We start from the raw sequence: 26,460 nt of genomic DNA on the forward strand, positions 1-26,460 counted from the left end.
TCTTGTACAAATTCAGGTGGGAGCTTCTGAAAGCGTTCAGTAGTGAGGTAGCAGTAGAAATGTATGCAGATAGGTGGATTGGGAAGCCAGGAGAATGGTATCTATATAATGGATTAATATAAGGGGAACAGAAGTGAGAAACTATAAAGTTACTAATTACATACAGCCAAATAATCTGTATTATGCAATAACCCAGCAGCCAAAGATAGTGGCAATGTATTGTAAACAGGATGAAATATATCACAGTATCAATGGAAACAGCCAGTAGCAGGCAGCACACACGCTAGCAGGCCAATACAAACAATACTCCTTTGTTGTTTAGTAAATCTTACAAAGGCTGTAAACACAGCACCATCAGCATTGTTCTGAAACAGCTCATAATGGTCTAACTTTGTGCCTGCTTAGATATCAGAAGACCAGATAACTTTAATGTGATTATTCATTTTGAGAATAAAAAAATCTCCATAACATAAAAGTATGAGGGAAAAAAAGTGTTTTCCCTCAGTGGTAAATTTGGTATACTCTGTTGACAATAAATATGAATTGATGGTCTGTCTACTAATCCTAACAAATCTCAGTTTATAATCCAAAATTATACCATTACCATACTTGATCTCTTATAAATAAGGAGAAGGGGATGGATTTGGTCGTCTATTAAGCCCACTGCGTCCCTAGAGCCTAGGAGCTTTATTGTCTATTGTATAGTATGGTTTTTTCCTTTATTAAACTTATCGTCCCCAGCGTTAAAAGACTGTACCATCATTTCTGAAAGCTTAAAGGCTAAAATATAACAAGTTGACAATATCAGTAGCATTAGGAGCAATTACTAATTCATCACTTTCAAATATGCATTGACTTCTAAATATAGGAAGGAGAGATTAACTCAGGAAACCATACCCGAGTAGGTTAAGTCAGGATTACCCTTTACGTTCATCCACCGCTTTATTTAGGGTTGAGAAGCAGGTCACATGGGCATTGCAGTGCTTCAAAGGAAAGTTCCTCCTCATGTTGTTTATTTTGATTGTTAATTTTTCTTACAGTGATTTTGCTTCTATATTTGTGTGTATACCTATATTTATCTCTATATCTATCTACTCACTTATATATGGTTGCCAGCTTCTTTTTCTTTACCGTTTTTTAGAGATGGGTCTTGCTCTGTCACCCAGCTAGAGTGCAGTGGCCCTTTTTAAAAATTTGACTTAGACTCTCACTGATGTAAAGTCTCATGTTTAAACTATCTATCTAGTTTTTACTTCAAGGACTATATAGTTCATTTTCAGGTTATTTAATTGGTTCTTTTTCATATTCATCTATTCTAGATTCATATCTGTCTGTTTTTACGTGGTAATTATTTTTGTTCTTTTAATGGATGTGTGATGTTAGGAGCAGAATTAACTAAAAAATGTCCCTAGGGGCTCACTCTGGGTTGTCTGGACAACGAGGTGGCTGGGACTGTTTTTGCAGAATGAGGAGTGCCTCTCTTCCAAGGGACTGTGTACTGATTTTGGCTTCTCCTAGGACCTGTGGCTTCTGCCCCTCAGCAGGGACAGTTCAATTTCTATGGGCCACAGGCTAGTGTTCAAAAGATTCCTGTAAACAACAGGCACTGCCTGGTACTGGAACAGTTTCCGTGTCTCTTTATTGAGAAGGTTACGCTCCAGCTTGCCCCATAGGTAGTTACTGTGGCATTGGGGGAGTGGTTGCTTGGAAATCTAGACCCACACTATCCAGCAGGGCACCCAGCACTCCTGTGTGGGGAGATGGGAGGAGGGGGGACCTGTGCCTTCTCTTCTCTTGCTATTGCCTGACTTGTAGCCTGTCCTTTCCCTGAAAAGGCTATCTTTCCTTATCCATGCTGAGTGATGCTGTGACATCATCCTCAACACTATTGCATGGCACATGGCAACCACAGAGGTGCCCACCGGGCATGAGGGATGCTATTCCTCACTATCTCTATGATTATTTTAAACATACCTACTACAAGGCCTGTCAGAAAAGTTCTTGATTGTTTACATTTCACTGGGCATGATATAATATTATTATGAGTTTTTTACTTTTTTAGTATTGATGTTCCTCATAGGAGTTTGAATTATAGTTTGCAGATGTATCTTATTATTTATTAATTATATTACTTTATTAATTGTGAATTAATTCCTGCTTTCCCTCCCTCCCCTCTCTTTCCTCTTCTCCATTGATTTTTCACTCGTTCTCCCTGAGCACACCTTCCCTATCTGATGGTTTTTCTATTACCTCCACATCTCATTACTTTTTAAAAGCAAAAACTGTATTCCATTCTTTGCCTGCCACTTCTGATCTTTTTTCCTTTGATGAAGCAAGCAAAGTTGCAAATCCCCCTAGCAGGATATATATTAAGAAGCTTCTCCTTTTCCAAGTGTTGGTATGAGATTCTCTGCAGTGGGAAAATAGTTCTACATAAACTTGTGTCTTCAGCTAAACTTGTGATTGATGAGCTGACTTTTGACAGTCTGGTAGAATGTCTAACCCCGATGTCCTGGGACAGGAGCAGTCCATGTGTTCTAGACAGAATCTTGCAGCTTGACCTGATCAGTCAGGGACACTATGGTAATTTCATGAAGAGCTTTTATTCATTAGTTTTGGACAGTGCTTTCCTGAATTTTCCTTTTTATGGAATCTGTTTTCTTGTCTCCAGTTTCTATTTTTGCCTCCAAGCTAATTGTATAATTTATTTATTTGTTTATATCACTATACATATTCCCATACGTATGTCTGAGCTAATTCCATTGAAGGTGATGGTGACAGATGAGTTTCAATTAACAAGCCCCTTCACAGGACAGTCATGTGAAAAATAACTTTTGGTTTATACTAAAATGCTTGTTTTACACATTCTCATCCTATTTGGTTATAATATAAATTCTTAAATGTAACAATTATACTTCCAGAATGTGTTATTTCAATTACTTGGTTATTAGATCTTTTTTATGAGAATTTTTCCCTTCTCTTTTTCTAACCACATTTAAATTGATACTGTTTTGGCATAAGCTTACTATTTCCCTTCATGCTATAAATAAGTTATTATCTTACTTTTTTTTTTAACTTTCCCATTTGTTCTTTTTTTTAGACAGGGTCTTGCTCTGTCATTCAGGCTGGAGTGCACTGGTGTGATCACAGCTCACTGCAGCCTCGACTTCCTAGGCTCCAAAAATCCTCTCCTAGCTTCCTGAGTAGCTGGGACCGTAAGTGTGCACCACCACGCCTGGCTAATTTTTGTATTTTTTGTAGGGATGGGGTTTCACCATATTGCCCAGGCTGATCTTGAACTCTTGAGCTCAAGCAAGCCACCTGCTTTAGCCTCCCAAAGTGCTGGGATTACAGGTGTGAGCCCCTGCACCTGGCCTCCACTTGTTCTTAATTCACTACAAGTTGTTAGTGAAGATTCTATGTTCTCATATGGTTTCTTTTTTTCAGCAAGTGGCTAACAAGGAAATAATAGTGGCTGATTCATTCAAATCAAAGCATACATTTGTTTTTAGATCAGGCAACAACATTTCTGTAATGATTTCTTGCGGAACAAGTGAGTGTAAAAGGCAGTGCTGATTCCTCCCCCTCACACATTTCATATATACACCCCCTTCTCACAACCATGTCCGACTGGGTGAGCTATAACCCTATTGTGACTAGGGAAGCTTCCTTCATACAATGTATCAGTATCAAAGTCAGTCTCTAAGGGTTCTATTATGTTGCTGTTTTCACTTCCTGTACAGTGCTTTGTATGCCATTCTGTTGATCAAAAGGTTGCCCACGCTTTCTACATTTTATATAATACTGGTGAGTTTTTAGTCATCCCTGGAGTTACATCAGAAAAATTCTGGGACATATTGCTGTATGATAATAGGTTCCTGCTGTGCTTTTTTTTTTTTTTTAATTTAAAAGTAAACTTTAATGTCAAAAATGCAAACTTGGGGAGCGCGGAAAGATCACACACAAGGCTACCACTTCACACTTGGAGGGTTGCACAGCTGCAGGGCAGAGGCGCCCCTCACTTCACAGACGGTGGGGCGGCCGGGCGGAGGCGCCCCTCACTTCACAGACGGTGGGGCGGCCGGGCGGAGGCGCGTGGGGCGGCCGGGCGGAGGCGCTCCTCACTTCACAGACGGTGGGGCGGCCGGGCGGAGGCGCCCCTCACTTCACAGACGGTGGGGCGGCCGGGCGGAGGCGCGTGGGGCGGCCGGGCGGAGGCGCTCCTCACTTCACAGACGGTGGAGGGGCCGGGGAGAGGCGCTCCTCACTAGGTTCCTGATGTGTTCTTATGAAAGCAGTTACTAGTTATATTAAACGGTTCCAGTTTTTCCTAATACCTGTCTAAGCAAAGTTCCCCAGTGGCACGAACTTTTTTTCTTAGCTTATTTATCAGAGATGCAGATTGTAAAGGAGATTTGGGTTGTGTTCTAGAACATCAGCTTAAACATTATCAAATACTAACTAAAATGACCTCAAATGAGTCAGAAAAATGCCGTTATTTTGTCTTATTATGGAGCGAAAGGGAAAAAGGTTTGGGGTAAAGTTATGAATATGTATGTATTCTCTAGAAGGGTAGAGCTTTGCCTCTGACTTGAGGAAACATCTGGAAGGAAGTTATCTGCAAGTAATGCTGGTCACAGCCTCTTCTGTCCATTGTGGATTTTGAATCAAGCCTTCAAGCAGCCTTAGGTGCTTCCCAGGGAAGCAGAAACTGACAACCATGATACCAAGATGGTCCAAAGTAGCTTTCCAGGCAAGGTCCTAGAAGTAGATCTAGGGTGATATTTTCCTAAATGACTAGTACATGATGTTATCATTAGATGGGGGGGGGGGGGGAAAAAAATACCTCCTTATCCCATAGAGGGTTATCATTCAGTTATCTGAAAGAGGCAGTATTTATTCTGAACAGCTTCAACTACATTATAATCTATAATCTGACTGGCGAATCAAATATAAAAGACTCGTTATTAAAAAATTGTTTTTGTATGTTTTGAAGGAAGATGAGGATAGAAGGAGGACAGCATTTGGCACCTGAAGTTGAGGGGAGGGTGGGTGGTTTATGGTGTCACTGACTAGTTTAAAGAGTGGTTACACCAGAGAAGGCTACCGGTACAGATGGTGAGCAGAAGGCCTTGCAGTCTTGCTGACTTGGCAACTTCACTGAGGATGGACCTCCTTAAACTTCAGTGGGATAAGGATAAATAGAAGGCATGCACCAAGCTATTTTAATCATGCAGCTGCAGATGCAGGCAGCTCTACATTGTAGGATTTGGAAAATTCTATTTTTAAAAGCATGATTGCCCTTGGTTAAATTAAGGAGCTGGATTCCCATTAATTAGTGCCAGTATTTACTTATTTATTGAGATGGGTCTCACTCTGTTGCCCAGGCTGGAGTGATTAGCACAATCATAGCTCACTACAGCCTCAAACTCTTGGCCCAAATGGTCCTCCTGCCTCAGTTTCCTGAATAGCTAGGGCTATAGGTGAGTCCACCATGCCCAACTAATAAATGTTTTTTATATTTTTTATTTTTTATAGAGACAGAGTCTTTCTGTGTGGCCCAGGCTAACCTCAAACTCTTGGCCTCAAGCAGTCCTCCCACCTTGGCCTCCCAAAGTATGGGGGTTATAGGCATGAGTCATCATACCTACCCAGTGCTAAAATTTAGTTTACCATATAGTTCACATAATATTACGTTCTTATATCATTTTTTACTATTGATATAAAAGTTTCCTTACCTGATGAAAAAAAAAAAAAGAAAGAAACTATCTTTAGAACCAGTATTCACTCTTTGTGTCTCTGCTTAGAACCCTGATGCCCACCCAATTTCTAGACTCTTCTTGCTCTCTTGTTTTTGAACCTACTGTTTTATGTTATGGTATATACTATGCAATTAAAAATATAACTACCTCTAAAATCACTGAACTAAGCTGTTTCCCATATTCTGTTAGGGGGAATACATCTAAGTTCTCCAGATGATAGGAAGCAGTTACAGTAAAGTGCAAGGACGTTTGGAGCACCGTATTTAGTTTTCATCACTATTGTCAAAAGGATCATTTGGAGATGTGCTACGAGCCTGACACTGTTCTAAGTGTCACACTTTTTTCTTTTTTCTGGACCCATTCAGCTCTGGGATGCTGCATAAGTCATACTTCTACATTTTGCACTTTTCTAATATTTTGTCATTAGAATAAATTCAAGGTTTTGTAGATTAGACCAGTGATGTAGGGCTAAAGTTTATAGAATGTAAAGCATTGTATAAGACATAAAGAATACAGCCAATTTCAGCTCTTTCAGAAGGAAAACTTTTGCAGCACCTTTATTTAGACCATTTTGGCATCAGAATTAGAAAACAAAACCTAATTGTAGTTATATAGTTTACATATTTCTTAAATTACCTTGATCACTGCTTTGGAATCATCCAGATGTTCCATGGGTTTTTGTTCAATTTAATTAAATTGAATTGTTTTCTGAAATTAAAAGGGGTTGTTTATTGAATTTTCCAATGTTGCTGCCTTTTGTTGACTGCTAGCAGTTTTAAATCAAAATCACTATTTTTCATAATTCCCACACATACAGAGTTTAGCATTGTATATATCTTCGCCTGGGCTGAACTAAAGAGCATAACTTTTTGTCATGTAGTACATTTTACCTAAGATTACTTTTGTTAAAACAAGACAGTTGTTTTTTCTTCAGATTATTGCTTGAAAAACAGGCTTAAGGATATCTACCAAAGCTTCGCCTGCCTTTGTAACAGTTTTCTTTAAAGTTGACATATATCAAAAATATCTTTTTTCTAACTAAAGAGCTTTGTCAATCTTTAGAGCTGGTAATATCTTAATCCTGGTTTGTGGTACAAGTGTGTGTGTGTTTGTGTGTATGTTTTAGTATTTCTTCTCTTACAGAAAAAAATGAAATGGCCTTTTAAAAATCCAGCCTTCACCTTTGTGATCAGAAAAAGAAAATGTAATTATATTTCTAGCTTTTGCAGTTTCTACTTCTCATCAATAAATTATTTTTGCTATCAAATGGAAAATCTATTTGTTTCATACTCTGACCTCTAGCCTCTTTTCATCTAAATAGTTTTCATTCATCTTAGCCACTGGGTTGTGTTTTCTCTTCTACATTGGTTTTACTTTCATATATAGTTTAACACTTTCTCCTATAATTTTTTTTTTTTTTTTTTTTTTGAGACAGAGTCTTGCTCTGTTACCCAGGCTGCAGTGCAGTGGTGTGATCTTGGCTCACTGCCACCTCTGCCCCTCAGATTCAAGCGTTTCTCCTGCCTCAGCCTCCTGAGTAGCTGGGATTACAGGCACCACACATCACCACACCCAGCTAATTTTTGTATTTTTAGTAGAGATGGGATTTCACTATGTTGGCCAGGCTGGTCTTGAACTCCTGACCTTGTGATCCACCCGCCTTGGCCTCCCAAAGTGCTGGGATTACAGCTGTGAGCCACTGCACCCGGCCTCTCCTATAATTTTCAAGATTCACTTCATGGTTAATGTCTTGCAGGTAATATCCTGCATTCTTTTCTCTCTTTTATTTCCCCGGAGTGGTGGTTGGACTGCTTTCATTTCTGTCTAAATATTCATTATGATAGCTAGGCGATACAGCTCTGGAGTCTAACTTAGTGATGTTTTGAAGGCTTTCAGTGTTTGGATCTTTTACTTTTTGCAGTTCCAATTCTAGTGAGTATGAGTGACAAGTGGTCAGCAAGGTAGAAGCTAAGAGATGAGAAAGAGTCATTAAAGGGTAGAACCTGCTGTTGTACTAGAAACAGGGATGAAACAGGGAGATGAGGAAGAGGAGATGGAATTTTTGATTTTATGCATCAAAAATTTTGTTCTCTGAGACACAGTAGGGAAGATAGACAGGTTTGTGGATATCACTGGAAATTTTTGGATGGAAAAGAGAAAGTGTCCATGTAAAGGAATTTCTGTCTGCTCAGTAAAATGGGAGGAGGAGGTCACTTGTTAAAGTGAAGTTGAGACTGGGAACCTCGGGACAATATTTGCCAGAAAAGAAGCAAAAGAAAAATATAAAGCTGAGTGAGGAGTGTGCTGGCTCAACGTGGATTAAGTCACTCTGCTGCTTGAAGCCTTTCATCAGAACTGTCTGATTAACAAGGAAAGCAGTTTTTTTCTTTCTTGATGTTTATTAATTTTGTGATTTGTCCTGGAGCACAGTAGGAGAAGCAACTTGGGACGAATGAATTGTATCAATTGGCTTCCTGTATCTTTGTAACTTTCTCCTGAGCTTAAACTAGGGTCCCCTTTCACGGCAAGTGCCTAACACCATCATTATGGTCAGGAGTTTTGGACCCATGTTGAACTTGACATTCCTTCCAAGTGCAATTTTGCATGGATTGTAAATGAGGGAGGCCATCAGACCCCACTCTGATTGCCCAGTCTTTGCAACGGACCCTGTCAGTTCTTGCTGTTTTCCATATAACTAATATGCTTGTTCTTGCTGCAGTACCTTTGGCTAGACATCCTTTATGCCTAACTAGACAGTTTTCATCCTTGTAGACCTTGCCGTACACTTGACCTCCTTCGTAACACTTGTATAAAGCTGCAGCTGTTCTCTTTCTATCTCTCTCTGAATAGTGAATTCTGCCCAGTTCCAATCCTTATTGATATATTTCTCCCTCTTTTCTTAGGTAGACTGTAATTTTCTTGTGAGAAGGACCATATCTTCTATGCATCTCTTTTAGATCCATTCACCGTAGTCTAGTACCAGGTGTGCGTGACATCTTCATAAATGTTCAGAATGGAATTGTCACTGGTGTTTGATTTTCATAAGGTGACGCCAGTAGTTGATGTTTCAAATATGTCCACTCCCCATATTTGTGATGCTACAGATAATAGTTATTGTAATTAAGTATTTTTGGTGTTTCAGGTTTCCTTCATAAACTTCATTAATTTGATAATTTAAACATTTTATTTTAATTTGCTTTTTGTTTTTCTTTCTTCATTTTCATGGTTCTGTATGTTGGCCCTGAGTCGTGACTCTTTAGGATGCCGTGGTGACCTGTCAGAGCATTGTTGCGTTAAGTTGTTCCTTGCTCCCTTCTCTATGATGTGCTCAGCTATGATCATCTGCTCCGTCACTCTTTTTTTCTTGCAGTTCATTCCTAGTGATTAAATTATATCTTTTATGCCCTGTATTTTCAGTGTTTCTTCTCATATAGGCAATATAAAGCCACAGCATGTCTGAGGTATACATGTCTCTTATGGATATGCACTAAAAATATGTATGAAAACTTTACAGTTTAACTCATAATTCTAGGACATTCCAGTTAACTTGTCATTGTGTTCTCACTGGGTAGTGGTAATTTGCATGGCTCAGTCAAGCCAAGGAACATTTTGTGCAATAAAAAAGTACAAAAGAACCATTTAAGTTGAATAATAGATTTATTACAAAATAATTACAAAATATATTTATTATTTAATACAAAAGAAATAAATTTACCACAAAGCTACAAATGGCGTAAAAGTACATATTTGTGTTCCTTTTAGGAATCGAACATTTTAAGTCCAGTGCAGGATGGAACAAAGAAACCTCAGATTGACAGCAACAAGAGCAATAACTACCGGATTGTAAAGGAGGTCAGCAGATACAAAATATTCTTATATAGGTTTATATTTGCATGCCAAATAAGTTTTGCTTATAGATTATACTTAATATTGTTATTTGTTATATTTGATGCTTTCCCTCTTCTTTTTAAAGATTTTGATTAGGCTAAGTAAACTCTGTGTACAGAATAAAAAGTGTCGGATTCAACATCAACGATTACTGAAAAATATGGGGGCACATTCAGTGGTGTTAGATCTTCTCCAGATACCCTACGAAAAGGTTAGTCCTGGTTATTTTTTGTTCTTTAGCTTGTTATTTTGATACAGTTTAAAATGTTTCACAGAGTTCCAAGGAATTTTTTCTTTCTTAATTATTTTAGAATAAATCACCCACCAGGTACCCCATCACCCCTGAGCCCTTTTGTGTATGTTTCTGACAAACAAGGGTACACTACCACATCACCACACTAGAGCCTTCCAAATCAGGAAAGAGCATGGTGCTTTACCACTACCTAGTCCCTACACACTACTCAGGTTTCTCCCTTTGTCCCAATTGTTTTCGGCTTGAAAAAAAGATCAACTTCAGAATCACGCGCTGTTCGGTTGTCATGTTTATTTAAATCTCTTCATGTGGGAACTCCCATAACATTGACACTCTTAAAAATAGCCAGTTATTTTGAAGGATGTGCCGTAATGTGGATCATCTGATATTTCCTCCTGATTAACACAATTACGCATATTTGGCAGGAACATAACAGGAGTAATGCTAAGTTCGTCTCATTGCTTCCTATTAGTTGGTGCACAATTTTGATTTGTCCCATGACTGATGATGTTCACTTTGATCAATTGATTGAGGTTGTGTCTGCCAGGCTTCTCTGATTTTCCCTTTGTAATTCCTTTGTAATTAATAAGTATTTTGTGGAGCAGTTCTGTGAAACTAATACCCCATTCTTCATGAAACTTTCAATGTATTCATTTACTGTGTTTATTTTTATCAGTATGGGTTTGTAGATGTTCATTTTATTCCATAGGTTATAAAGGGTTCTATCATTATTTATTTTGATTTCCAAAATGTTTCAGATTTGGCCAGTGGAGTTCCTTTGAGCTAGATTATCTGTCTTCTAATATACCCCCACCATTCTTTGAGTACTTCCTTGCTTTCTGGCACAATAAAATGTTCCAGGCTCATCTTGTGTTTTTCTTGCTTCAACTCTAGAATCAGCCATTTCTTTAAGAAGCCCCATTTCTGTTTGGTGGGGAATGGTATTTAGGAGCAAAGTTCTGAGAACTGAGTGGACTTATTGCTTTGGGGTGTTGTCTCCATAGCCTCTCTAAATAGGCAAAGCTAGGGAATATGCATATGGGTGGTGCATGTATAAATTTATTTAATATTAACATAAAATTCCACTCAAAACATGAGTCCATCTGAATTTCTAACAGTGACCACATGACAAATGGTACAGTCAACTACACGGGAAATTTTAGGTAGTTTCACTGATATTGTCACAAGACCACTTTCAAGAAGACAGATTTGTTTCTCTGTGAATTTTAAGACTTAAGTTTCTTGTTAAGATTCTTATAACCAAATGATAGTAGCTTAGTATAGGACTTTGGAAAATGGCAACGAATAAGGGATATTCATTATTAAGAGTGTTAAGAAACAGGGGGACAAAAAGGAGGAGAAAATAGAAGAGAAAGCAAAGAGGAAAAGAAAAATAAATAGTTGGAAATAAGAGACAAGGTAAATAGCAAGAGGAAGGGACAGAGAGATTGGAGAGAGGAAGAACTGAGATGAGTGAGTAATAAATATATATACAGAGATGACTGACAGAGTGGAGGAAGAGAGGAAGTTTGAATGGAGAGGAAACGGAGTGAGAGCAGAGCAGGAGAATAGGGGATGGGAGAAGAAGAAATAATAGATGGGACAAGAGAAGAAGAGAGGAGATGAAATAGACATGGGAGAAAGAGTAGGAAGGAAGATGTATGAGAAAGAGAGAGAAATGGAGTAGGGAAAGAGAGACAAAGAAGAAAAAAAGCAGAATGATGGAGATATATAGACATACTGCAAAATGAGACATTTAAAGGAAGGGAAGAATTATGGGGACTGGGGAGTACAGCAGAGAAGGGAGGAGAAACAGAGAAAGATAGGGACAGAGAGGAAAGGAGGACAGAGGGAGTGTGGGAATGAAGCAGAGGAGGAAAATGTGGCTATGTACAGAGATGGGGAAACGTGAACAATTGGAAAGATTGGGGAGAAAGAGAAGGGCTGTGAAATGAAGGGGGCATTGGAAGAGTAGAGAAGAATAGAATCAGGAGGAATAACAGAGAAGGTGAGAAAGATTTAGAGAACAGAGAAGAGGGACAGGAGGAGAAACTGGGAGAGGTGTGAAACATAAAGGACACAGAGAAACGAGAGCAAAGATGGGCAGAGAGAAAAATGGTATGTGGGTGAAAGGACAGATTTTTGCATAACATTTGCAGTCTTCTATGTTTGTTTCTATCATGTGCTATTCTTTAACTTACAGAACGATGAAAAGATGAACGAAGTAATGAATCTAGCCTATACGTTTCTGCAGAATTTCTGTCGAGGAAATCCACAGAATCAAGTTCTTCTTCATAAACATCTGAATTTGTTTTTAACTCCAGGTGTAAGTATTTTAGTGGCTTCTAATATTTCTAGTAAAGTGTGCATCAAACTTGTCTTAGTAACATTCTTGAAGAGAATTTTGTTACACTTCATTGCTGCATTTTTTTTTCCTTGTGGAAATTCTCTCTCCAAAAGCAAGTATTTTTTTTTTTTTTTTTTTCCATTAAGGAAACTTCTAAAGAAACTTGAAAAATTGCACAAGTTTTACGTGCAAATGACAACGTCTTTTATATGTATATAGTTAAATGTTAGGAAAAAGATATGGTAGAACAAAGAACTAACTCACAATACCCTGAGTAACGTAAATATGGAAAACTCAGAGGTGGAGTTTGCCCTTGTCTGTAAAATGTGTTTGAGCAGATTTTATGGAAGACCTAACTTTGAATTCATAATTAATCTCGAGAATACTGTTGCCAGTATGTTGCACTTTATGATAATAAGCTCCTTTCTCCAACTAAATTCCTCTGTGAACTCAGTTTTCTTTTAATGGTTAATGATCTCATTGCATTTTTTGAAAGACTTGCACAGAAAATTCACTGTGGCTTCGTATAAAATACAAAACTGATCACAAGCGGGGCAATTAGTCTAAGTACTGTAGAATAGAAAATTGATCTTGTCAGAATTACAAGGGCACGTTCCTCTGTGTTTAGCTCCTTGAAGCAGAAACCATGCGGCACATCTTCATGAACAATTACCATCTGTGCAACGAAATTAGCGAGAGAGTTGTACAGCACTTTGTGCACTGCATTGAGACACATGGCCGCCACGTGGAGTACCTGAGGTTTTTGCAAACAATTGTGAAAGCAGATGGTAAATATGTGAAGAAATGCCAGGATATGGTAATGACAGAGGTATGTTCTCAGTTTGCCTTTTATCAGCTTCACATAAACAGTATGTTCAAATATGTATTTTCTGTTAGAGTGAAAAAACCCCCAACCGCATAGGTTTGAGAAGTTATTTAATTTAATCATGACTACTCAAGTGCAAATATATTTTGCTTTAATCTAGTGAAGCAACATATCTTAAGTTGGTTTTATGATTTTTCTAATATTTTTCTTTTTGACCTATAAAAAATTTATGTATTTTAAATAATGGGTAAAATCCTATGAAATGTTATCGATTGTTTGGAATGAAAGTGACACAATTTTATATTTTTGAGTTTCCAATGATATAAGAAAGACAGATTGAACTGTGCTTTTCCGGTGCCTTTATTGCTCTGTTTCTGAAATATAGAATGGGTGTTCTCTGCTACTATTTGCAGAAAGGTTTGAAGAGAATCAAACTAAGTAATACAAACTACCCAACAGTGATTTTTTTTTTTTTTTACAACATGTGGAAACTTATTATTTAGAGTAAGTTGTAAATTTCAGCAAATGAATAGATGAAGGCACTTCATCTGTTTATTTGCCTTTTTCATTTTTATGTTTGATGTTGAATGATATTTATGTAATGAGTAAGTTACTAGGAAGCAAGTATGATACATTGGAGAAGTAGCAGCTTAAAGAGCCCGTTGATTAAATCACCACTCTGTGACCAAATGGTTCTCTAGTGGCCCATATGGACTAAGGGAGCTTCCACCTATGGCTACCAAATAGTTACATGGTAGATTTTTATTGGTTTCTGGGCATTTTCATTAGTATATACCTTAAATTTGGGAATGGAGGAAATTTCCATAATGCTTCAAGGAGTCCCTCCTGCCACTTAGAAATCTTAAAATTAATTTAGCTTAAAGCCTTGAATTTTTAAATGTAAATTATTATTATTAAACATTTTAAGGAACATTTTAAGCTTGTAAAATGCACCTTTTTCTTCTCTGCATTTACCTTCACATTAGCTCTTCATTGTCTGGAAATGTGAGAACTAACTGGATTTTGTGTTATGATCGGCAAGGAAAGAATTAGAATGGGGAAGCAGCAAACAGTGTCATCCCTGTGACACTGTTGGGTGAAGTGTTTCTGTGCACAAAGAAGTATTTGTAATATTATATTATGTTAATATGTAATACATATTTTTGATAGATATACATTCTCTTTCAACAAAACTTTCAAAGTAAGCCAACTAATTGGCTTATAGATTTAAATATGTTGTCACTTTAAATATAATACATAGAGAAAAAATTGTATATCCTTAGTTACCTACCAACATGTCTCACACTGGGGTTAGAAAATTGTTACTGATAATAGACAATAAGATAGTATGGAGTTTGAGCAATAAAACTGCCATCTGATGGAATTTTCTACTAAAATTATATAAACAAAATATGAAGGAAAATTTATGTCCTAAAAGCCCCTACCTATTCATATCTTTGTTTCTCTTGGTGTTTTGGTCTTAGGTTTCTACTTATTTCTCTTGTCTCTGCTTTTACCTTCATTCTCTACTGATGCCTTCTTATGACACATAGAATTTTGTAGACTTTTGTAGAGCTGTAATTAGCTTGATGTACTTGCTTATGTAGTCACTATTGCAATGGATAAGGATATTTTACTCTGCTTTAGTAAAAGTATGAGATTTCTTGTGCTTTGGCCATAGTCTCCCAGCCAAAAAAAGGTAGAGGAAAATAACTATTTTTTTACAGGTTTAATTTCAGTGTGATGAACAATTTACTATCATCCATATTGTTTCATTCTTGCCCCATCTGCTGCTTCCATATCACCCCAACTGATTTTGATAGCATTCATAGCTGGTTCCTTGGCATGGAACCATAATCTTTTCACCACCCTTCCCCAGCTTAGCTCTGCTTTTTGCCATATTATATATGTTTTTACAAAGAGATACATGTGTTTCCAGATATATCAAGCCTTTGGAATTAACTGCAAGGATAAATGTTTGGATGGCTCTGTAGACTCTCTTATTATCTTTTCAGTTGATAAATGGGGGTGAAGATGTGCTGATATTTTACAATGATAGAGCGTCATTTCCCATCCTTCTCCATATGATGTGTTCAGAGAGAGACCGAGGGGATGAGAGTGGCCCCTTAGCCTACCACATCACCCTGGTGGAGCTGCTGGCAGCATGCACAGAGGGGAAAAATGTCTACACTGAAATCAAGTGTAATTCCCTTCTCCCGCTGGACGACATAGTGAGGGTGGTGACCCATGACGACTGCATCCCTGAGGTAAGCCTGGCAAAAGCTTGGCAGCTCTAATAGAATCATTATTAATTTTTAAAGTTTATGTAGGTGCCAGACGTCCCCCATACTAATATTTATAATGAGATCATATATTTAGTCAGGGAATTGTATTTAACTATAGAATTTGGAAAATGTAAAGCAGCATAAAAGGTCTGCTTTTTAATAAGAAGTTCTAAAAGAAGTTCTGAAAGATGATAAACTTTTTTTGTTGTTTTTTTTGAGACAGAGTTTTGCTCTGTTGCCCAGGCTAGAGCGCAAAGGCAAGATCTCGGCTCACTGCAACCTCCGCCTCCTAGGTTCAATCGATTCTCCTGCCTCAGCCTCCTGAGTGGCTGGGATTACAGGCATGTGCCACCACGCCCAGCTAATTTTTGTATTTTTAGTAGAGACGAGGTTTCACCATGTTGCCCAGGCTGGTCTCGAACTCCTGACCTCAGGTGATGCACCCGCCTGGGCCACCCAAAGTGTTGGATTTACTGGCATGAGCCACCGCAGCCAGCCTATGAGGAACTTTTAAGAAGTATAGCCACTGCTCGTTTAGTGGAAGCTACTAGACAGCTCTCTTAAAATTCTAAACATGGCAATATGATCAAACTGAAAGGTTTACTTGAACCTTTAGTATGTACTTGAGCATAAAACAGGTGTTTCAAAAATGATTCATAATCATTGATTGGAGAGGCTAGGATAGTGCTGCAGGATCACATAAAAGACTCTGCAGGTTTACCTCGTTTTATGGAATAGATGCATTCTTGAAAATATGCACACACAGTTTGCTTTATTCCTACATCATTTACCCTCTGTCCTGGTTTGACTCTGATGATAGAAAAAGCCTCAGTAGCAGCTGGTTGTCTGCCAATAGGCTTCTATTAATGAGGCATCCAGGAATGTACATTGCAATAATTTCTTTCTTTTCTACTGTTGTATGTTGTTCCAAAGCTTATAAATGTGTGATACCCTGAAAAAGATATGGAGTCAAACGTTTAAAATCACAGTAACTTAAAAAGATGTCAGATGAGGTTAACGGAAATTCCCTACTTTCAGATAATCGTATGGTAGTGATGGACTTGAAAGCATATTTTTGTGAAATTTTGTGGAATTGTCGACATGTCACTCCAAGAGTACTTCATGCCTGATTGGTCTGAAATAAGATGACAAAGAGGGGAAGTCTAGTCTAATGATGAAATTCCTGGGTTCTGTCCTTACTTGAGAGCCTGATTCTGGGTATATTTCTTCCTACATGTAGTTCCCTCTGACACTACCACTCTTACCTCTTACATTCATCTAAGTAACTCCTCCTTATCCTTTAGATCTTGATTCAAACCTTACTTCTCCAGGGAAGACTTCCTTGGCCTCCCTTAGTAGAGTCTGTAAGAATATATAATTTGAAATTTGACATTTCCATTTTATTAGTTAGCACAGACCTGTAACCCTCATGCCCATGCCCAAGATTGTAAGCTCTATGAGAATAACAACAACTGGATCTGTTTGTTTTCACTGTTTTATTGTTTGAGCCAGAGCCTACACTCAATAAATAAGTTTTGAATGAATGCACAAAAGAATTACAGAATATTTTATCCTGGATACATTACATTTTAGTTGTGTGGCTGACTCCAACAGGTTTCTTAACCCTTTTAATCTTAAATTCCTACAATTTTAAGGTGGAATAATTGTCATATATACCTGATAGGATTGTTGGAGGATTAAAGTAAATAATTCATACAAGATGCTGAGGGTATTTGGCACATAGGAAACACTGAGTACATTGTAGCTGCTGTGATGATAGGTGTGAGAATGCACTGAGTGGCCCGCGTCTCTGTACCCTGTGGCCATCCTTGACACGGGCACTCTGCCATTGACGGTTTGTTTAGAATCAGTGAGGTACAGAGAAGCACCAAGGGCATGAAAGCTGTCCCAAATTTTTTATGGTTCCAATTTGGATTCCATGAGTCCCTGAAATTGTTCATATGATTTTTTATGTATTGGTATTTTTCCAGAGACATTTATAGCATTCATCAGATTTTTATAATGAAGGAAACAAAAAAAATGCAAAACAAAAATTACTGTCCTATGTACTTTAGAAATGGTGTATGTTAGTGAAATTCATCCCAATCCTTTATGAAGAATTTCACTAATTCTGGAAAGGAATTTTACTACATCTGTATCTTAAAATAGTATACATTTTTGGGGATAAACTGTGAGCTTATTTCTTCTCAGAAAAAAGTAATTTAAATATTTTTGAATGGTAATGAAGTATTATTTGGCCAAAATATTTTAATGTTTTATTAGGACTCTCTTGGTTACAAGTGACAGAAACCTAATGTAAACTAGTTTAAATAAAAAAAGGGAATTTTACTGGCTCCAGTACATAGGAATTTGAAGGATGGTTGTTCAGATGGATCCAGAGGTTGAAAGAGTGTCAGAATTTATTCTATTTCTCATCCCTTTTTCCTTCATCTTTCTGCCTCATTCTCTTCTGGGTATAATTTTCCTCTATATACCTGGAGAAGATGGTTTTTTGAAGTTAAGGTTTACCTTGTTTCATTTTAGCAATGAGAGAAAAAAGAGAGTTATTGAGAAGAAGGAAGAGGAGGAGGAAGAGGGCGGGGACTCATGTATTTAGTCAAGTAATTGTGTTTATGTAATTTGGGAAACTTAAAAGAGCATAAAAGCTCTACTTTTTAATAAATTCTGTAATAAGTTCTGAAAGATGACAAACTTTTAAGAACTATAGCCACTGCTAGTTTAGTGGAAGCTACTACACAACTCTTAAATTCTAAACATGGCATTGTTATCAAAGTGAAATTTTAGTTGAACTTTAAGTATGTTCTTGAGCATAAAACAGGTACTCAAGATGGGGAAGGGATTGGGGGGACAGGGAAGGAGAGGGGAAGAAGAAAGAAAGGGAAAGAGAGAGGAAGGAGGAGTTGCTTTTGACTCCTAGAATCTCAAATATGAGGCTTGTTTTGCGTAAAGTTCTTTCTCATGGCAATTGTTGGGCCCAGGGGGATGGAGTACTTGGCCCCATGTTTTCACCCCTAGGTCAGTGAACTCTTAGCAAAAGAAGAGAAATGGGAATGCTTTCTGGATAGACAAAACTATGCTATGATCTACCATGAAAACTAATAGATTTTATATTAACCTTTCATAATTGATATTTCAAAATCATCAATAAAGAAAACTAACTTTCTTTTGTATTTGAAACTTGCACAGGTTAAAATTGCTTATGTGAACTTTGTTAATCACTGTTATGTTGACACTGAAGTGGAAATGAAAGAAATCTATACAAGTAACCACATTTGGAAATTATTTGAGAACTTCTTGGTGGATATGGCAAGGGTAAGTTAGATTTTGACCACTGAAGGACGTCAATAGATATTTTGACTCAATAGTATTAAGCATCTGGATGAAGACTCACAGTTAAATTCACTACCTTTTGATTTAATGCATTCATTCATAAAGTTATGAATAAATTTCAGAAGATTGTGAATGAGATTTAATGAGTTAATATATACACAGAATGCTTAGTACATTGTAGATAGCAGCAGGTAAAGTGTTCATTTTCACCTTTATGAGTGACTGTATTTGTCTGTTATTAAATGGAATCTTAGTGGCCTTCTTATATTGGTTAGAGAAGATATTTGGCAGAGGTCAATTTGCATTTAATCTCTTATTCTAAGTGCAATTACAAAGCACAGATAAGAGACCTGAAGAGGTCTTGACTACTGCTTTCAGGCAGATAGGTACTTGACCAGCCAACTAAGGACTTCGCCTTGCTCACTGTTGACAATTCAAAATCTTCTTTAGAAGTGTACTCCAGTAATTTAATCATCTGGCATTTTCACTCATTTCCACCAAATTATATTCTGCTTGTTGCTGTTTGTTTCGTTGGGGGCTGTTAGGGAGGACATGTGGAGCTAGTTGGCATTTTCTAGATACTGCCTGGCATATGTTTTTGCTCTGTTAATATTGAGTAAATAAATGAATGAAGAAATATAAGAAAGAAGTAATCTCTTTGATGGACAACACAATTTTCTTTAGCACATCTTAGCCTTTTTTTATGCATACTGAATTATCATAACAGCCAGGGTCTAAAAAAAATCTCTGATTTTCCCTTTAAAGAAGTTACGGGACTTGATGTTCAAATAAGGTTTCACTAAAGAAAATGGTGTATAGATAACTCCTTAGACCTATTATGAGTAATGGCGCCCAGACTCAGCCCCTTTGGCCTTCCGACATTCCTGAGCACTGGTAGCTTTGTATAGGCCTTATATTGATGTATTTGGAGGAGAAAGATTAGTGAAGTCCATATTTTCATTGTATTAATTACAAGAACAGATGCTGTTATCTATTAGCTCACTGACTCTCTACACCTTTTTCTGAAAGGAGGGATGACAAGACATGTGAGAGCACCCTTGGATAATACAGTGAATCATGTGTTATTCCAGACCATGGACTCTTTTTATTTAGCCAAGGTTTCCAAGTGAAATGTGCTTAGTTTACTTTTGGTGTGGTGCAGTGTGGTGAGTGAGGTAGTTCTTGTTTTACTTCATTTCCATACAGCTAAAAACTGCTTATTGCCTATCTCAGGTAAATATGCACCTGTAGAGAAATCCTCCTGTTTTATGCAGCATTTAATGTAGTACTCATATATGTCCCCACTGACCTTGTGAAAACCTTGATTCTGACCAGCTGTAGTATCTCCAGAGACCTTGAAGTAATGAGTGACTTCCATGCCAATGACTGAGCTTTAAAACTGCACGTGCAGGAGAATATTAAAGAGATTATAGACTGATTTGCAGAGTTGCACAGTGCTACTGACTAAAGATAAGCTTGAAACAGATCAAGGTCACATTGTAGGCAGCATGAGCTTTAAAGCTGAAAGGATTTTTATTTTTTAAACCAAAGAAAGCCAATGATAACTTCCATTGATAATGCTACCTGGGAAATACTGTTTTCACTGATATATGTGCCAGGCAAAGGTGTACAAATTTACATTCTTTTTTTTGAAAACAAAACAAAACACATATAGCAACAATTTTAACTATTGCTTAATTAGATAATTAATGTTATTATATTAAAGCTCTAGGGGAATTTCAATATCTTCTTGATCTATTTATTCTTTATGCCTAACCACAATAACTTAGATATACTGCAAAAGGGTTTTTAAAAATATTTCCCTCTTGTTTATATTTTAAAACAGCAGCTCTCTAATCCCTTCACCAAGGTTGACAGGAATCGCCTTGCCTTTTTCAGGGAAGGGAATAGGAACCTGACTTTTTCGTGTCTGGGATTTTTCTCTCTCCCCATGAAGAAAGATCAGAGTCACAACAAACTTTCAAATTCAGGTTATAAAACTAAGTGTGGTTAAATGAGTAGAATGTGGCCTTCTAGGTAAATTTTCAGTTCAGTTGGGCAATTTTTAAGCTTTAGTGAGCATCAGGCTTAGCTGAAGGGCTTTGTAAAATACAGATTGCTGGGCCTTGTCCCCAGAGTTTCTGATTTCCATACATGAGAGACTTTGCATTTTTAACAAATTCCTAGGTGATGCTGCAGATGCTGGTCCAGGGACCACACTTTGAAAATCACTGTAGTAGATAGAGCCTGGTAGCTAAGAGTAGGAATTTCAAAGGATTTAGCCAGATCAGAGTTCAAGTCTAGACTCTGCCTCTCAGTAGCTCAGTTTATCTTGGGCAAAGTACTTAACCCCTCTGGGCCCTGAGTTTCCTGATTTGTAAAATGAATACAATAAGTTCACATTCCCCATAGGATTAGTGGGAGAATCTAATGAGATAATGTGTATAAAATTCTTAACACGTACTAGCATCAGTAAGAGAATTGGTAACATGAGCCATATCATTGTATCCAGAGGACCATTCAGCATAGGCAAAAACTGGAAATTGTGTCCATAAAGCTGGACATCCCCAACAGTAGTTGACATAAATAGCCACGTATGAGATAAACCAAATCCAGGTGTTCTAACAAAGTTATGAAATCCTGGAAGAACTGATTTATATCCGTGAGAGATGATGAAGGTAATCTGGAGGAAAGGAATTTGGTAAGTTGAACCTAAAGAATCATAGCATCTTAGGGTTGGAAGAGACTAGTAGTCAAATTTATACCCAGTTCATAGTCTTCGGCACTTACTTAAATATCTGACTAACAACGATCTTACTACTTTTTTCTTTTTCTTTTTAATTTTTGTGGATAAATACTAGCTATATATATTTATGAGGTACAGGAGATATCTTTATACTGCCATATAATGTGTAATGAACACATCAAGGTAAATGGGATGTCCATCACCTGAAGCATTTATCCTTTCTTTGTGTTACAAATAGCCCAATTATATTTCTTTAGTTATTTTAAAATATACAAGAAATTATTCTTGACTGTAGTCACTCTGTTGTGCTATCAAATATTAGATTTTATTCATTCTTTTCAACTATATGTTTGTACCCATTAAGCATCCCCACTTCCCCTCTGCTCCACTACCCTTCCTAGCCTCTGGTAACCACCCTTTTATTCTCTATCTCCATGAATTTAATTGTTGCAATTTTTTAGTGCCCACAAATAAGTGAGAACATGCAAAATTTGTCTTTGTGTGCCTGGCTTATTTCACTTAACATAATGACCTCCAATTCCATCCCTGTTGTTGCAGATGACTGGATCTCATTCTTTTTTAATGGCTGAATAGTACTCCACTGTGTGTATATACCACATTTTCTTTATCCATTCATCTGTTGATGGGCACTTAGGTTGCTTCCAAATTTTGGCTATTGTGAGCCATGCTGCAGGAAACACGGGAGTGCAGATATCTCTTCAATGTACAATTTCCTTTCTTGTGGGAATATATCCAGAAGTGAGATTGTTGGATCATATGGTAGCTCTATTTTTAGATTTTTTTTTTTTTTTTTTTTGAGATAGAGTCTGGTTCTGTCACCCAGGCTGGAGTACTGTGGTGTGATCTCAGCTCACTGCAACTTCCACCTCCGGGGTTTAACCATCTCCCGCCTCAGCCACCCAAGTAGCTGGGACTACAGGTGTACACCACCATGCCTGGCTAATTTTCGTTTTTTTTTTAGTAGAGATGGGGTTTCACCATGTTGGCCAGGCTGGTCTTGAACTCCTGACCTCAAGTGATCCACCCATCTTGGCCTCCCAAAGTGCTGGGATTACAGGCATGAGCCTCTGCACCTGGCTATTTTTAGTTTTTTGAGGAACCTCCAAAATGTTCTCCCTAGTGATTGTACAAATTTACATTCCCACCAATGGTGTACGAGGGTTTCCATTTCTCTACGTGCTCTTCAGCATTTGTCATTGCCTCTCTTTTGGATAAAAGCCACTGTAACTGGGGTGAGATGATATCTCATTGTAGTTTCGATTTGCATTTCTCTTGTGATCAGTGATGTTGAGCACCTCTTCATATACCTGTTTGCCATTTGTATGTCATCTTTTGAGAAATGTCTATTCAGATCTTTGCCCATTTTTAAATCGGATTATTGTATTTTTTTCCTATAGAGTTGTTTGAGCTCTTAATAGATTCTGGTTATTAATCCCTTGTCAGATGGATAGTTTGCAAATATTTTCTCCCATTCTGTGGATTATCTCTTCACTTTGTTGATTGTTTCCTTTGCTGCACAAAAAGCTTTTTCTTTTCTTTTTTTCTTTTTTTTTTTTTTTTTTTTTTTGGAGTTGGGGTCTCACTCACCCAGGCTAGAGTGCAGTGGTGCTACCTCAGGTCACTGCAACACCTGCCTCCTGGGTTCCAGTGATTCTCCTGCCTCAGCCTCCCGAGTAGCTGGGACTACAGGCACCCACCACCATGCCCGGCTAATTTTTGTTATTTTAGTAGAGATGGGGCTTTACCATATTGGCCAGGCTGGTCTCAAACTCCTGACCTCAAGTGATCTGCCCACCTTGGCTTCCCAAAGTGCTGGGATTACAGGTGTGAGCCACCGTGCCCGACCCGAAGCCTTTTAACTTAATGTCATCCCATTTGTCCATTTTTGCTTTGGTTGCCTGTGCTTGTTGGGTGTTACTCTAGAAATTTTTGCCCAGACCAATGTCCTGGACAGGTTCCCTGATGTTTTCTTGTAGTAGTTTCAAGGTTTGAGATCTTAGATTTAAGTCTTTAATCCATTTGGATTCGATTTTTGTATATCATGAGAGATAGGGATATAGTTTCATTTCTTCTGCTTGTGGATATTTGGTTTTCCTAGCACTATTTATTGAAGAGACTCTCTTTTCCCCAGTGTATGTTTTTGGCACCTTTGTGGAAAATGAGTTCATTGTAGGTGTGTGGATTTGTTTCTGAGTCCTCTTTTCGTTCTTTTGGTGTATGTGTGTTTTTATGCCAGAACCATGTTGTCAAATTTTTCCATATTACAATTTTTACCTAGTTATTTTTTCTCCAGCAACACAAAATAATTCAGTTAAAGATGTGTTTACTATAAACATCTCCTCACTATTCTTGCTAGTGACCTATTTTGAAACGACAAAATTATATAACTTGAAGAAAATGAAGATCATCTTAGTCGGTCTCATAATTTTGCCTGTGGCTTCTACAGAGAGAATTTTCTGGTTGACTCTCCTAGCTAGTTATAGAGTGGGAGGGCTGCTCTAGCATCATCCAGTGCTTTTCCCCAACAGCTGGTCAAGTATTTTATGATAGCCGTCATGTCTTCCATCATTTTCTCCATTTCTTTCAGTGATTCCTCTTCTGATACAGTTACTGGGATTCTAGTTTCAACATACTTTTGAGATCCCTCTAGTTTCTGTGTTTTGTTGAAAGGTATGACATTCAGGATGGAACCCAGTACTTCAGGCAGCAGATGACTCAGCACAGTTTAGTAGACATTTGGAGAAATAAATATATATATATATATATATATATATTTTTTTTTTGAGACAGAGTTTCACTGTTTCACCCAGGTTAAAGTGCAGTGGGGTGATCTCAGCTCACTGCAACCTCTGTCTTCCAGTTTCAAGTGATTCTCCTGCCTCAGCCTCCTGAGTAGCTGGGATTATAGGCGCCCACCACCACGCCCGACTAATTTTTCTATTTTTAGTAGAGACGGGGTTTCACCATGTTGGCCAGGCTGGTCTCAAGCTCCTGACCTTGTGATCTGCCCGCCTTAGCCTCCCAAAGTGCTGGGATTCCATATGTGAGCCACTGCACCTGAACTGACAATATTTTTTAAAATGCAGATGAAATAGTAATGAAATTACTAATAATAATGAAATTGGCACTCATACCACCTTCCACCATTCTTCTCTTGTTTTTCTGGAGTCAGCACTACCAGGGTCTTTTTGTCTGTCCTTAAGTACAGCTGTCTAAAGTCACCTTTTTTAGTGTTCTTCATTTTCCTATTGGCATTTCTTTGTCTCTTATCTTGTTAAGACCCATACAAGAAAATCTTTCCCAAAAGATTATTTTTAATAAACTGGTGCTAGATTGTTTCACATTCTCATTCCATTCTAATATCCTGACAGAGACAGTATCCATGTGCTGTAAGCACACCAGATCTAGGCAGGCAGCAATGCTATTAGACCCATGGAAAGTTGTTACACTGTCTTTCAGAGCATTTAATGACAGCCCACTTTGATCTATGTTCCAGTGCAGCTAAAACTGGTGTTTGTAGCGCAGAAAAGCTTTTCTTTGGCTTTATAACTGATTGTTGTTGATAGTCAGGGGATTTGAGTCATTATTAGAAGGTACATAAAGAGGGTAGACTATGATCAATGTTAGCCTCAGACTATATTTTTTTCTTTGAAGATGTTTCCAATTTTGCTATCAATGTCAGGATCCTATGAGGACCAACAGTACTCTAAGTGATATACTGGCAGAATGAAATTAGACCGAGAAATAATTTAGGAGACTCACCTAACTCTCTGTCATGTCAGTGTCCCATTAGTCACTGGTTAACAAGACAAACTTGTGTATTTCACTTTCAGGTAGATAACTTGAGCCATTTTTTTGGATATAATTGGTTTTATTATTCTACATATTTAATTGTTAACAACTCTTATATTGAGTCAAGTTTTTACTTAAAATTTTTGCTCCCTTAACTTACCAAATAAATATGTAGGTGGTTGGAGTAAAGATATAAGTTATATGCACATTGAAACACACTTTCCTAGTTCTTTAATTTGGTGACATTAAGTCAATTTAAAAAAATAATTTTCTTGAATTTTTTAAGTCGAATGAGCTATTAAAAAATCTCATTTGAAAGGGCTCATTTTATATGGTCTTCTAACTAACATTTCAGGGAAGTGAAGAAGTATGTTTTATTACTTACATAAGGCTTATACAAGGCTTCTTCCCTTGGACCCCAGGATGTCAATTCCATTCTATTTGCCACCCGCCACACTGTCCACTCCTCAGTCTCTTGTCTGTTTTCTCTGCATCTTCCCAACTTCTAAATATTGGAGTGTGCCAGACTCAGACTTTGGAACAGATCCCTTCTCTGTCTATAGTCACTGTTTGCTAATCTCATTTACTCACAACTTTCTATGCTTCTCCTGATGTCTAGTTTCACATATTTAACTGTCTACATGACACCTCCACTTGGCTGTCTAACCTCAAACTCTTTATTCATTCCCATGCCCCACTCTAAAATAATCCCTTTTCAAGACTGTGGCATCTCTATAAATGGCAATTCTATTACTCACTGTAGGCATTCAGGCAAACCATTTTGGTGCCATCTGTAAATCTTATTTTCTTCTACCCAAAATCCAGTCCTTCCACAAATTCTGCAAGTTCTAATCATAAAATATTGCAAATTTGACTACTCCTGAACACTCCCATCACAACTACGCTACCCCAAGGCACCATTCTCTCTCATTTGGATGATTGCAATAGCTTCAAACCTGTTTCCAAGCTTCTGCTCTTGTCCCTCTCTCTGTCTATCCTTTATCTAGCAGCCATCATGATTGAAGGAAGAGGAAGAGGAGGTGGAGGAGATGGAGGAGAAGGGGGTGAAGGGGAAAGAGAGGGAGAAGAAGGAGAAGATGATTGTCGCTCCTCTGCTCAGATTCCTCCAGTGACTTCCTGTCTTGCTCAGGGTAAACCCCTGTGTGACTTAGCCTCCACCCTATGACCA

The 26,460-nt window shown here is 37.8% G+C and overlaps 1 protein-coding gene across 1 annotated transcript in view; it reads left to right on the plus strand.

Annotated features, from left to right (window-relative positions):
- ITPR2 (inositol 1,4,5-trisphosphate receptor, type 2) overlaps positions 1-26,460 on the plus strand; it is a 455,230-nt gene that overhangs the window by 171,111 nt on the left and 257,659 nt on the right. The window contains exons 27-32 of the mRNA XM_012002420.1: positions 9,525-9,614; positions 9,736-9,861; positions 12,107-12,229; positions 12,879-13,079; positions 15,092-15,343; positions 18,569-18,694. Of these exons, the coding sequence (XP_011857810.1) occupies positions 9,525-9,614; positions 9,736-9,861; positions 12,107-12,229; positions 12,879-13,079; positions 15,092-15,343; positions 18,569-18,694 (918 nt within the window). The remainder of the gene's footprint in view (positions 1-9,524; positions 9,615-9,735; positions 9,862-12,106; positions 12,230-12,878; positions 13,080-15,091; positions 15,344-18,568; positions 18,695-26,460) is intronic.

The sequence above is a fragment of the Mandrillus leucophaeus genome, unplaced genomic scaffold, assembly GCF_000951045.1.
Source record: "Mandrillus leucophaeus isolate KB7577 unplaced genomic scaffold, Mleu.le_1.0 Scaffold686, whole genome shotgun sequence".
NCBI lineage: Eukaryota > Metazoa > Chordata > Mammalia > Primates > Cercopithecidae > Mandrillus > Mandrillus leucophaeus.